Below are 14,178 nucleotides of genomic sequence, written 5' to 3' on the forward strand. Positions count from 1 at the left end.
TTACATTTAATTTTTTGGTGAAATTTAACAAGGCCTATATCCATCACTGCCTGATCTTGTGGGACACTCCCACAGCCCCCAGTTGTCCCCTCTTCTATCTATTCTACTCCTCTCTCCCCCACCCCTTGGGGCCCACAGTGACAACCAAGCTTCACTGCTTTGAGCATAAGATTCACAGATACTTGCAACAATGCTGAGGATTTGACACACTAGTCTGTCTGGAGACAGTGGCCATGGGAGTTGCTGAGTGCTGGGAGAGGGAAGATGTGTGATATGGAGGCATTTTCAGGACTTGAAGTTGCCCTGAATGATATAGTAGGGATAGATGAAGGATATTACATATCATGCCATAAGCCATTGAATGGACTGTGGGAAAGTGTAAACTACAATGCAAATGATAATCCACACAACCAGAAGTTGTTGGTGTAAGAGGAGTGAGGGTGGGGTGGGGAGTGGTATATATGGGAACCTCATATTTTTAATGTTACATTTTGCGTTATCTATGTATCTTCAAAAAAAGACAACAAAATATTTCATTTTCAAAAAAAGAATCTTCTAGTGTTTGATCTCTGTTAATCATGAGCACTTTTGTAAACTTGAGACAAAGTATCCTTTTATAGACAGAATGTTTCCCAGCTTTTTAAAGGCCTACTTTATGTCCTTGTTTCTAAGACTGTATATAAAGGGATTCAACATGGGAGTGACTGCCGTGTACATCACTGAGGCTATTGCATTTGCCCTTGAGTTTTGGGTAGCAGCAGAGCTAAGATACACTCCAAGACCTGTACCATAAAACAAGGTCACTACTGAAAGGTGAGACCCACAAGTAGAAAATGCTTTATATTTACCACGAGCTGTTGAGATTCTCAAAATTGAGGATATAATTTTATAGTAAGAGAAAAAGATCCCAGTGAGTGGTATAACCCCCAGAAGTCCACCTGCAAAATACATCACAAGCTCATTGAGGAAGGTGTCAGAACAAGCATATCTGACTACCTGATTAAGTTCACAGAAAAAGTGGGGCATTTCCATCTCTGTACAAAAAGACAATTGCAAAACCATTAAGTTATGCAAAAGAGAGTCCAAAACACTCAATAACCAGGATGCCAGCAGTAGGAGGCCACAGAGCCAGGGGTTCATGATGACTGTGTAGTGCAGGGGGTGACAGATGGCCACGAAGTGGTCATAGGCCATTGCAGTCAAGAAGGAGTTATCTAATTGTCCAAAAAGCATGAAAAAATACATCTGGGTGAGACAGTTTTCAAAAGTTATGATCTTGTTGCCTGTGTGGATGTTCAGCAGCATCTTTGGTACTGTTGTGGAGGTGAAACAGATATCAGTAAAAGACAGGTTGGAGAGGAAGAAGTACATGGGTGTGTGGAGATGGGAGTCCAAGATGACAGCCAGGATGATGAGCAGGTTGCCAGTGAAGGTGACCAAGTACATGGACAGGAACATCCCAAAGAGGAGGGACTGCACCTCTGTATCTTCTGAGAGCCCCAGGAGGATGAATTTTAAAACATATGTTTGGTTTTCTGTTTCCATGTGGATGATAAATTTCCTGGAGGAGATATTCAAAACAATGCAATTTAGCCTCAAGCCGTAATCAGAAAAATATAATAAATGGTACTGTTTGTATTGTAATTACATTAAGTTAATATTTTTATAGATTTTATAGAGATCTAGTACCCTTTTCTGAAAATGTCAGGGAAAACATATGTTCCTGCTTCTCTTTGATAGTTGTGATGCCTAGAAACTCTTGGCCATAATAGAATACACTTTGCCAAGGCAATAATTTCTATAATAAATTCTCTCAGACTTTAATTAAGCAGCAAACATTATGACCAGTTTTCTTTGTACCCTGTGACAAAATAGAAAAGAAGAACAAAGTTGTAGGAACCATGTTATTTGGTTGTAACAGTTATTATAAAAACACAATAATTTAAAAAATCCTTTTGGTGAAATGGACAAATGATCCCACACAAATGGGTTCCACTGATGTTTCAGAGAGGACTAGGGTAATTCAGTGTAGAAAGTACGATATTTTCAAGAAGTGGTGTTGGAACAGTAGTGAAGCAGGCTAGTAAGATAAGGAATAGATGGATCTGGAACCTGACAGAGGCCACATGGACATCAAAAACCCCTAAGATGGCTGCTGGAGGAATCTCACCCCTAGGATTCTGCTACCCAGAACAAAGACTCCTTCCTGAGAATATGGAAAAGCTCGGATGTTACATGGGAACTTTATCATTGGGTCCTCACTAAAGAATTGATGGGCAGGGTAATCAATCCAAAGAGCAAACAACTGAAACCCCCTCCCCTGCCATTAGCAAAGCGGTGGAATAATTAGCAGTTTAAAAGCAAACCGTGAGGCTTGAGCTTGCTCTTGCCTAGCTTTTTGCCTAAGGTGTGTCTTGCCCTCTGCGTGTCACTTTCATCATTTTTCCTCTGCCATGTGGCCATGCACGTTACCCTAGGGATTTATAATCTATAATGGGAAATTGTAGCTTGTAAATTAGCCCTCTTCATCCCTTTTCAGCCCCTTCCTCACTACCTGGGACCCTGCTCTGTTATTTTCTCCCAATTCTCTTCCCTCCTTACCTGAATACATTACTGGCCTAACTCACCTGGCATGCTCTAGAAATTCACCTCTGCAGCATAGCCAAGAACTTAGAATCTGGTAACAACAGGATGCACTCATGCCAAACAAAAAAGGTACTTAACACTGATTGAATTCATTTCACAAAAATTAAATCAAAATGAATCATACCACTTCAAAGTAAAATGCATTGCAAAAGTGCTAGAGTGAAATGTGAAGAAAATCAAAGGACCCATAGGATGGAAATGAGTTTTTAGATATAGCAATGGAAGCATGTTTCATGAGAGATTAAAATTTATAAGTCAGTTTTTATTCAAATGTAAAATATCTGCTCTGTGAAAGACATTGATAAGGGGTTGTAAGAAAACATACAGATTTGGAAAAACACAAAACATCTGATAAATGATTTGTATACAAATGTAGAAATTAATATTAACACTACAAAATAAGAAAGCAAATGCTGAATTTAAAAATCTGCAAAAGGTATGAACAGAATCCTAACCTAGGAAGAAATTCAAAATACAAGTACAAAACACAAAATATAAAAAGAAATTCAACTTCACTGGCACCTAGGTATTACTATGAATTGCCAACTAGCAATGCATCTGAAAAAGACCTTGACTAAAAAGGGGAAATATTCAGTGCAGATGAGATTTTATGACTAAGAGATTTCAAAGTGAGTTTGGAGGTCATTCCAGAGGTTATGCTTATGCTGGTCTCAGCAGAATCTCATTAACTGTTATAGTAAACAGTGCCTCATACAGCAGGGATCCTGATGGTTCTAGAGATATCTAGACACTACAAATAGTGCAGAGACTCTCAGGAATTTGGCACCCTGTCAGTAGGACTTACTTTTGAATTTATGTTCCCCAATATAAAATAGTTAGACTCATTTGTAGATTCCCAACATGTGGCTCTTCTCTACATGTTATTTACATAAAGCCATGCATTGGCACTATCCTTGTTAAATACATGAGTCAGAGCCTTATATTTTTGGTCTGTTCATGTGCCAGTTGAACCTTTAATCTAAGCAGAGTTTCAACTCTTACTCTCCAGTTCATTGGACCTATGCAGCACAACAAATAAGGAGATGATAATGAACAACACCTATCCCAAGGAGCAAAGAATGTCTGCAACTCTAAGCAACAGTTCCACCCAAATACCCCAAGGGATCTAAGCCTGCTCTCAATTAGAAACAGTGGGCATCACCGTCACAAAATCCTCAAGATTGGGGAATCAACAATGGACTAAAGTAGACTTATTATTTTTCTATTATAGACTTATTATTCTAGCAATGGAAGAATGTTTATCATTGATATAAAGGCCATGGCCACTAGAGATTCTGAGAGGAGGGAGCAGGCAGAATAGGTGTAATATCAGGGCATTTTCAGGACATTGGGATTGTTCTGCATGACCTTGCAATGATGGATACAGGCCGTATGTGTTTTGTCATTACCTAAAATTGTGCAGGAAAGGCTGTTAACTACAATATAAACTATAGTCCACGGTTAGTAGCATTGTTTCTTTATGTGTTCATCAATTGTAGCAAATGTACTATACTAATGAAAGATGTTGTTACTATGGGAAAGAGTGGGAGGGAGAACAGGTGGGGCATATGTGGCCCCTCTATATGTTATGTAATCTACATGTTATGTAACATTTATGTAATCTAAATCTACTTTAAAATTTTAAAAATTTAAATAAATAAATGAATAAATAAATAAATTAAAATCTTTTAAAAATTAAACATCATTTGTCATTAGGGAATTGGAAGACTATGACCATAATGATATATGATCACATGCTTATTAGAAGAGATAAAAACTTAAAACTGCGAATACCAATTGCTGTTGAGTATGTGGAGCAATACATCTTTCATTCTCTGCTAGTGAGAATACAAAATGGTTCTGCCAGAAGGCAGTTTAGCAGTTTCTTGTAAAACTAAACATTGTCTTACCATACAATCCAGCAGTTTTGTTTTTAGGTATACATATATGTGATATGAAAATTGGAGTCCACACAAAGGTCCACACATGAATGTTTACAGCAGCTATATTTGTAATCTCCAAATCTGAAAGCAAACAAAATGTTGGTCAACCACCACACCAGGGAACAGAGAGAGTCCACAACTGCAAGCAGAATTCCATTCATCAGATATGAGGGATCTAAGGCCCCTCTCGATTTAGAGGTGGAGTGGTCATCACCATCCCAAGATCCTCAGGATAGAGGAATAAAATAAGAATTAGAGTGGATTCAATGGTATTCTACTATAGACTTATTGTGACTCTAGCAATGGAAGAAATTGTGTCCCTGTTTAAGAGACAGCGACAATTGGAGTTGTTGAGTGCAGGGAGAGGGAAGAACAGGCTGTGATATGGTTGCTTTTTTGGGACTTGGAGTTGTCCTGAATGATATCACAGGAACAGATGCAGGATATTATATATCCTACCATAACACACTGGACGGACTGGGAGAGAGTGTAAACTATAATCTAAGCTTCGTAGCAATGCTCCAAAATGTATTCATCAAATAAAAGGAATGTGCCAACTGATGAAAGAGGTTGTTAAAGTGTGAGGATTGGGTATTTGGGGAGTGGGGTATATGGGAACCTCATATTTTTTAATGTAAAATTTAGTGTGATCTATGTATCATTAAAAAAGAAGACCATAAAAATTTTGCTTAAAAAATCTTATAGCCCATTTATAAAAACATACAAGGAAAACCTTTACCTCTCAGTGAACATACTCTAATAATGACTGAAGTAATGAATGCACAATTATGTCATTATGGCAAATACAACGAATTTTACGCATCAGAGGAATTGTATGCTTTATTAATATGTACCAATAAAGTTGATTTCTTTTTAAAAAAGAACTATTTTTAAAACCTCACCACAACTTATGATTATATTGACTCCATATTTGTGTTCATGTCATTTCTTCTTGGTGTACTTCTATCCTTTTTTCCTCCTGAAATTACTCTAAATCCTCTTTCAAGTCTTATTACAATTAAAATCTCCCTTGTGATGCCTTCACTAACCTCCCCAGGATGAGTCGGTAATTTCTGATCCACTTCACCAGAATTCCAGAGCCACATATATTGAATGACTAAAAGAAAAAAAAATAAATGAATGCAGTTAAACAGATGATTTCTAAAATTGTAGAGAAAGAAGAATGAGTGAAACAAGGAAACAATGCTTCTGAGAAAGGGAAGACCCAAGAGTGAGAGATCAGAGGAGACAGATTGGAAAAAAATCTATCTTAGTTTATCTGCTATTTCCACTCAGGCTTTTTAATAAGACAGACTTTGTGTTTTAAGCTTTCTCTATAATTGTAATCTGTTGATTTCCTTAAAGCTTCTACCAATAAAAGGTGTCCATGGAGCCAAAAATATATTCCCCCAGTACCTGTGACGATTCTGTAACTCACTCTGAAGTTATCAAGGCAGGGTCTAAGTTCATCAATGCAGGTTCTTCCTTGAATGATGAAAGAAGTTGGAGGCTCTGCTCCCAAGAAGAGAAGTGAGATGGAATGAGTCATGAGATCTGTAGAAGACAAATTGTATTTCTTTGATATAGTGAAGGAGAAGCACATAGAGTATCTGAACAATTAGGGATTCCATTCCCATGAAACACATTAATGAAGTATTCTTTTGTCTCAATACTCCCTGAGATAATTATTTCTCTGGAGATAAGAAAGGAAAGCACAATGCAAGTTTGTTCCAGTTTTGTCCCTTGTGACAGCTTTGGAGCTCCATGTTCATCTCTTATCCCTGTGGACACCTACCTTTCAGGAGGAGGTCACCCCTATCAAGCAGTGGGCTCGAGTATTGTCAGGTTTCCCATAGTGAGTTTCCTCTTGCTATTTTTGGAGAAAGATTCTGAATACACTAAACTACCTTATTTCCAATTTTTCTCCTCTGGAGTTGGCTGTCATGAATGGAGACACCCACTCACAAGAGAATTTCCTCTTGTCTCACTGCTTCTCCTTTCTCCCCCATAATTAGCAATATCTGTTCAACGCACACAACCATTCGGTTTCTCAGTCATTCAACAATATTTATTCAGCAATACTATATGGCAAATCCTAAAATACATTCTGGGAATGAAGAGAAGACAAAGGTACTGTGTTTCCTCACAAACTGTTCACAGTTTTAAAAAGCTAAAAAATGAGCACTCACACACTCTCTAGAAGCCTGCCCCTGGTGCACCTTGTGCCAGATGTCCACCATCCAATATCCTAAACCAGTAACCCTTCCGTATTATATTGTCTAAAGTGTTTTCTCAATATTATTCTTTCAACCACGTACCCACCAATCCCCCGTGTTCACCTTTTCCACCCCCAACATACCCACAATTCCATGGACCGTCTGACCCAGGGTGTTATATTCATGGGTGTAGACCAATACAATGAGCAGGAATTGTACACCGATAATGGAGAGGACACATCAGTGTTCTCGAATAGAGGGGAGGGTGTCTCTCAAGAGCAAGGGTGCCTCCTAATGGGAAAGGACAGACCAGTGTGCCAAACCCTCAGCATTGTTGCAAGTATCTATGAATCTTGTCCTTCAAACAGTGAAGCTTGGTTGCCAATGTGGGCCCCAAGGAGAGGGAGAGAGAAAGATAGAATAGATGGAAGAGGGGGTAATTGGTGGTCAATGGAAGTGTTCTGTATGATCTTGCAATGATGGATACAGGCCATGATAAATTTCAACAAAAATTTATAAAAGTGTATGGTCTAAAATGGTTGGTAGTTATGTTTTGATATTTGTACATCAGTTGTAGCAAATGTAACATTCACATGTAAAAACATCATTGGTGAGGAAAAGGGAGGATGTTGGGTACATGGGAGATACCTATATTCTGTGTACGACTTTATGTGACCTTAAAATTTTGAAGACATAATGAAAAATAAAAAAGCTGAGACACTGAGGAAGAAATGGAAGAGATTGCCTTGCCACTATATATACAGGACAACACCTATTAGAGTGAAGAAAGGCAAAACCTTAAAAAAAATTTATAAAAATTATCATTTTTTTCTTTTTTCTATTTTGTCTTAATTTTTAAAATTATACATTAGGGAAATGAGGTCCCCATATACCCCCCACTCCCCTCACCCCACTCCTCCCCCCATAACAACAATATCCTCCATCATCATGAGACATTCATTGCATTTGGTGAATGCATCTCTGAGCACTGCTGCACCTCATGGGCAATGGTCCACATCATAGACCACACTCTCCCACATTCCACCTAGTGGGCCATGGGAGGACATACAATGTCTGGTAACTGTCCCTGCAGCACCATCCAGAACAATTCCAAGTCCCAAAAATGCCCCCACATCTCATCTCCTCCCACTCCCTACCCCCAGCTGCCATCATGGCCACTTTCTCCACACCAATGCCACATTTTCTTTGATTACTAATCACAATAGTTCATGAATAGAATATCAGTAAGTACACTCTAATCCATACTCTATTCCTCCATCCTTTGTACCTTAGAATGATTGTGTCCACTACACATCTATATCGAGAGGGCTTAGATTCCACATGGATGCTGGATGCAGTTCTCCTGCTTTCAGTTGTAGGCACTCTTGGCTCCCTGGTGTGGTGGTTGACCTTCTTCACCTCCATGTTACCTGAGTGGGGTAAGTCCAATAAACCAGAGTGTAGGGGTTGCAAGTCTGTTGAGGCTCAGGGCCTGGCTATCAGATGGTCAGTCCAGAGAGTCAGGTCCCCAGGTTATACACTAAAACCTAGCACCAACTACAGACTAGTAAAAGTAACAGGAGAGGCTTGTAGACAAAGACCACATCTGAGTCCAGCTCCATCAAACAGAAACACAAATTCCAAAGTAGGGCCAACTGACATGGCACTGAACTCCATCTGCCATTACCATAGAACCTACGGATCTCTGTAGCCCTCAGAAGAACCAATACCTGGGGTTGTATCTACTTTATCTGTCTCTGGGACTCTGCTGAGGAGTGCATAAGGGCAACCCCTCTGATAACCTCCTGGCTCTTTTTGGAGACTCACAGCCATATAAAGTCATTTGTCCTTTCCACTTCCCCCTTTTATTCATGTCAAAAGCATTTTTAACACCTGGTATTATATGTAGACTGAGATATTCTGTTGATCCGAGTTGACCCTTTTATTTAAGGTCATTTTCTTTTTACATCATTAGCTGGTACTTGGTAGTAATCCTTTGGTGCCAGGGAGGCTCATCCCCAGGAGTCATGTCTCACGCTGGGGGGAAGGCAACACATTTACATTCTGAGTTTGGCTTTGAGACTGGCCACATTTGAGCAACACAGAGGCTCTCAGGAGGTAACTCCTAGGCACCGTGGAGTTCTAGACCTTGTTCTTATTTCAGGTGCACAGGCTCACAAGCATAGTCATTAGTATCAAGGGCTTATTGTTGGACCTTCCTTCTTTTTTGGTCTTTGCTGTTGTACTTGGGGGATTGTTGCTGTTCCTTTAGGAACTGTGATAGGGCTCCCCTGGCTAGGAACTCAGCACTCCCTCAGTTGTTTTTAATTGTAACCACTATGAAAATATTCAAACATTTTTATGTACCCTGGATATATGCCCTGTAGAACTCCCTTCCAACCGTGTGTCCCCTGCCCATAACATCCCACACCAGTATTCCTACCCTGCCATTGTTGAGCCTCTCTGTGATCCAAAACTTCTTCAAAAATGAAGCCCAATATATTGCCAGGTTCCATTAATAGTAAAATGGAATATAGTGATGAGTTTAAAGGTCAGATATAGAATACATGTTAATTTAGAAAAATTAAGGTAAAAATAAATTGGGGAATAAAAAAATTTAAAAATGCAAAAGCTTTTTTTTTAATTAAAATTATTTATTTTTATGAATTACATTAAAAAAATACGAGGTCCCAATCAACTCCACCGCCCCCACCCCCACTCCCCCCACAGCAACACTCTCTCCCATCATCGTGAGACATCCATTGCACCCAGTAAGTACATCTCTGAACATCACTGCACCCCGTAGTCAATGGTCCACATCATAGCCCACACTCTCCCCCGCTCCATCCAGTGGGCCCTGGGGGGATCTACAATGTCCCGTAATTGTCCGTGAAGCACTATCCTGGACAACTCCACGTCCCGAAAACACCTCTACATCTCATCTCTTCCTCCCATTCCCCAAACCCAGCTAAAGCTTTGTTTTTGATGCTTTGTCTTCCATCACTGCAATAAGTGTTGCCTTGTATGCAAATTGTCAAGGCAGCTTCTTCTGTCTTTTTCTCGTGTCTATGTTTTTTCTTTTTTTTCCTAATTATTAAGCTTGTCTTCACAAAAGTTTGAGAGTACAGTAATTCATATATACAATATACAGTACTCCAACATATCCAACAGAGAACCCTTTTCCCTTCCACAGCAATAATTTTTTTTACATGTTCATACTATATTTACTGAAACTGATGTACAGATACTAAAACAATAGCTTTCAAACAAGGTAACATTTTGGTTCACATTGTGGTTTATATTTTAGACTATACAATTTTCTAAATTTTTAGTTATCTTATGTTTTACTTTACAATTTACATTTTAGCCTATCAGCCCCTATACATTTTTGGTGTAATTTAACATGTCTTATACCCATCCTTGTGTAATCTAGTGGAACACTTCTATTGCCCACACAGTTACATTGATTCCATCTATTCAATATCTCTTTCCCCTCCCCTCAGGGTCCACAGTGACAGTCAACCTTCACTGCTTGAAGGACCATGTTCAGAAATACTTGCAATAGTGTGGAGGGCTTGACATGCTCAACTGCCCTAGTGCCCTGGGAACCACCATTTCTCTTGAGAGATACAATTCCCTCTATTTGAGGGCATCAGTCCCCCCAGGATGTGGGTATATCTTCTCTCTCATTATATGTGTCTCTATCCAATGATATAACCCACTATGGCAGAATGAGCACTCACACACTCCCTCAAAGCCTGTCCTGCATCAGATACTCCCCTTTAAGCATCTTAAAGAGGTAACCTTCCTTATTATATTTTGAAAAAGTTTTCTCAGCATTATACTCTCAACCAAAATAACTGACAATCTCCTATGTTCATGTGTTGTCCCACTCTCCCCCCAATTTCTTTGGCAATATTACCCATCCTCCCATCCCTAGCCTGCCTCAAGCACACAAAGCCCCACCCAAAGGTAACACTATGCCCCATTTTAACTCTTATTTTTACAAATACCTCCACCTTATCATAGATTTCACCCATGTAGGTGTCAGCTTACATCCTTCCTCTACCCTCCAATTTCCTTTAGGCCTATCATCCAGTCTCTAGCTCTCTGAGGCAGCTTGGCTTACTTATTTCATATCATTGAGGTCATGTAGTATTTGTCCTTCAATGCTTGGGTTGCTTCACTCAACATAAGATTCTCAAGATTCATCCATGTTATCACATGTGTTTTTAGTGTATTTGTTCTTAAAGCTGAGTAGTATTCCATTGCATGTCTATACCACATTTTATTTATCCATTCATTTGTTGATGGGCATTTGAGTTGATTCCAACTTTTGGCAATAGTGAACAATGCTGCTATGAACATTGGTGTGCATATATCAGTTTGTGTCCTCATTTTCAGTTCTACTGGGTATATACCCAGCAGTGGAATTTCTGAGTCATATGGCAAAACTATAGCTAGTTTTTTGATAAACCGCCAAACTGTCCTACAGAATGGCTGGATCCTTCTGCATTTCCACCAGCAATGGCTGAGTGTTTCCATTTCTCCACATCCTCTCCCACACTTGTAGTCTTCTGTGTTTTTGATAGCTGCCAGTCTCATGGGAGTAAGATGGTATCTCACTGTAATTTTGATTTGCATTTCCCTAACATCTAGTGATTTTGAGTATTTTTCATGTGGTTTTTAGCCATTTGTATTTCTTATTTGGAGAAGTGTCTGTTTAAGTCTTGCCACTTTTTAAGATGGGTGGGTTGTCTTTTTATTTTTGAGATATAGGGGTTCTTTATATTTGAAGGATATTAGTCTCCTATCAGATATATGGTTACCAAATATTTTTTCCCATTGGGTAGGCTCTCTTTTCATTTTCTTGACAAAGTCCTTTGAGGTACAAAAGGCTTTAATTTTGAAGAAGTCTCATTTATCTATTTGTTCTTTTGCTGCTCGTGTTTTGGGTGTGAAGTTCATGAATACATTTCCTATTACAAGATCCTGTAGATGTTTCTCTACATTGCTTTCTAAGGTCCTTATGGTCTTGGCTCTTATATTTAGGTCTTTGATCCATCTTGAGTTGATTTTTGTATAAGGCATGAGTTGGTAATCCTCTTTCAGTGGGTTTGGTGGCCTTGTGAATATCATATGACTGTATCTATAAGGCTCTATATGAGAACATTCAAATTGGTTCCATTGATCAGTGTGTCTCTCCTTGTGCCAATACCATGATGTTTTTACTAGTGTGTTATGTTTTGGAGTCAGGTAGTATGATTCCTCCAATTTCATTTTTCTTTTTCAATATGTCTTTGGATATTCGTGGCCTCTTTACTTTCCAAATAAATTTCATAGCTAGTTTTTCTAGTTCATTAAAGAATGCTGTGTTGATGTTTATTGGGATTGCATTGAATGTGTAGATCAGTTTTGGTAGGATAGACATCATAATAATTAGCCTTCCTATCCATGAACAGGGAGTATTCTTCCATTTATTTAAGTCTTCTTTGATTTCCTTAAACAGTGTTATGTAGTTTTCTGCATATAAATTTTTTTATATCTTTAGTTAAATTTATTCCTAGGTATTTGATTTTTTAATTTATGATTGTAAATGGTATTTTTTTTCTTCATTGCCTCCTCAGATTTTCCATTATTGGTGTACAGACATGCTACTGATTTTTGCGCATTGATCTTATAACCTGTAACATTATTGAACTCTTTTTTATGTTCTAGAAGCTTTGTTGTAGACTTCTTTGGATTTTCTATGTATAGGATCAGATCATCTGCAAATAGTGAAATTTTGATTCTTTCTTTCCGATTTGAATGCCTTTTATGTCTGGTTCTTGCCTCAATGCTCAGGCAAGTACTTCTAACAAAATATTAAATAGAAGGGGTGATAATGGGCATCCTTGTCTTGTTCCTCATCATGGAGGAAAGATTTTCAGATTCCAAAATTGTAATTCATGTTAACTGGGGGTTTTTCATATATATCTTTTATCATGTTCAGAAAGCTTCCCTCTACTCCAATCTTTTGCAGTGTTTTTATTAAGAAATAGTGCAGTATTTTGTGAAATGCTTTTTCTGCATCTATAGATATGATCATGTGATTTTTTCCTTCAGTCTGTTTATGTGGTTTTTACATTAATGTATTTTCTTATGTTGAACCATCCTTGCATACCAGGAATGAATTCCACCTGGTCATGGTGTATAATTAATTTAATGTGCTGTTGAATATGATTAGTAAGTATTTTGTTGAGGATTTCCACATCTATGTTCATTAGAGAGATTGGTCTGTAATTTTCCTTTCCTGTGGTGTCTTTGTTTGGCTTTGGTATTAGGGTAATGTTGGCATCATAGTATGAGTTATGCAATGTTCTTTGGTTTCAATTTTTTGGAAGTTTCAGCAAGATTGGTGTTAGTTCTTTATGGAAAGTTTGGTAGAATTCACCTGTGAAATCATCTGGCCAAGGGCTATTCTTAGTTGGGAGGTTTTAAATGACTGATTCTATAATTTACTTGTGATTGGTTTGTTGAGATTTTTTATTTCCTCTTTCATCAATGTAGGTTGCTTATGTGTTTCTTGGAATTTGTCTATTTTCTCTAAATTGTCCCTCTTGTTGGAATATAGTTTTTCAAAGTATCCTCTTACGATAGTCTTTTTTTCTGTGGGTCGGTGGTGATATCCCCTTTCTCATTTCTTACTTTCTGTATTTGCCTCTTTTCTCTTTTTTTCTTTGTTAGTCCAGCTAAGGGTTTGTCAATTTTATTGACAATTTTATTGTCAATCTTATTGAACTGGCTCTTGGTTTTGTTTATTTTTTTCAAGTGCTTTCTTATTTTTTTTCATTTAGTTGTGCTCTTTGTTATTTCTTTCTTCTTTCTTTGGGTTTAGTTTGTTGTTGTTTTTTAATAATTCCTCTGACTGTGCAGTTAGTTCTTCAATTTTAGTTTTCTTTTATCATGTGTTAATTTATGACTATAAATTGCCTTCTCAGTACTACTTTTGCTGCATCCCATAAGTGTTGATATGTGTGTTATCATTTTCATTTGTTTCAAGGCAGTTATTGATTTCTCTTTGAGATTTCCTCCTTGACCCACTGTTTTTCTAAAAGTGTGTTATTTAACTTCCATATCTTTTTTGCCACATCTGGGTCTCTGACTATTGCAGATTTCCTGCTTCATTCCTCTGCAGTCAGAGAAATTATTTTGTATGATTTCAAACTTTCTGAATTCATTGAGACTTTCTCTGCAACCTAGCCTGTGGTCTGTCCTGGAGAATGATCCATGTGTGCTTGGGAAGAATGTATATTCTGCTTTATTTGGCTATAATGTTCTGTATATGTTTATTAGGTTCAGTTCCTCTAATATGTTGTTCAAAGTCTTTGTTT

The 14,178-nt window shown here is 38.1% G+C and overlaps 1 protein-coding gene across 3 annotated transcripts; it reads right to left on the reverse strand.

Annotated features, from left to right (window-relative positions):
• Window positions 1–648: 648 nt before the first annotated feature.
• LOC131277026 (olfactory receptor 7C1-like) lies at window positions 649–8,351 on the reverse strand. Of its 3 annotated transcripts, none has more exons than XM_058290638.2 (5): window positions 8,094–8,351; window positions 6,028–6,143; window positions 5,639–5,706; window positions 4,557–4,670; window positions 649–1,561 (listed from the first exon to the last, which is right to left on the reverse strand). In XM_058290638.2, the coding sequence occupies exon 5, from the start codon at window positions 1,543–1,545 to the stop codon at window positions 649–651; it is 897 nt and encodes a 298-aa protein (XP_058146621.1). In that variant the 5' UTR covers window positions 1,546–1,561; window positions 4,557–4,670; window positions 5,639–5,706; window positions 6,028–6,143; window positions 8,094–8,351. The 3 variants fall into 3 exon arrangements, 2 of the variants coding, with proteins under 2 accessions (XP_058146621.1, XP_058146620.1); XM_058290637.2 differs by having other exon boundaries at window positions 6,006–6,143; XR_009184220.2 differs by lacking the exon at window positions 649–1,561 and adding an exon at window positions 1,811–1,861 and having other exon boundaries at window positions 6,006–6,143; window positions 8,094–8,344.
• Between the last annotated feature and the right edge of the window lie 5,827 nt (window positions 8,352–14,178).

This window comes from Dasypus novemcinctus, chromosome 31 (genome assembly GCF_030445035.2).
Source record: "Dasypus novemcinctus isolate mDasNov1 chromosome 31, mDasNov1.1.hap2, whole genome shotgun sequence".
NCBI classification, from domain to species: domain Eukaryota; kingdom Metazoa; phylum Chordata; class Mammalia; order Cingulata; family Dasypodidae; genus Dasypus; species Dasypus novemcinctus.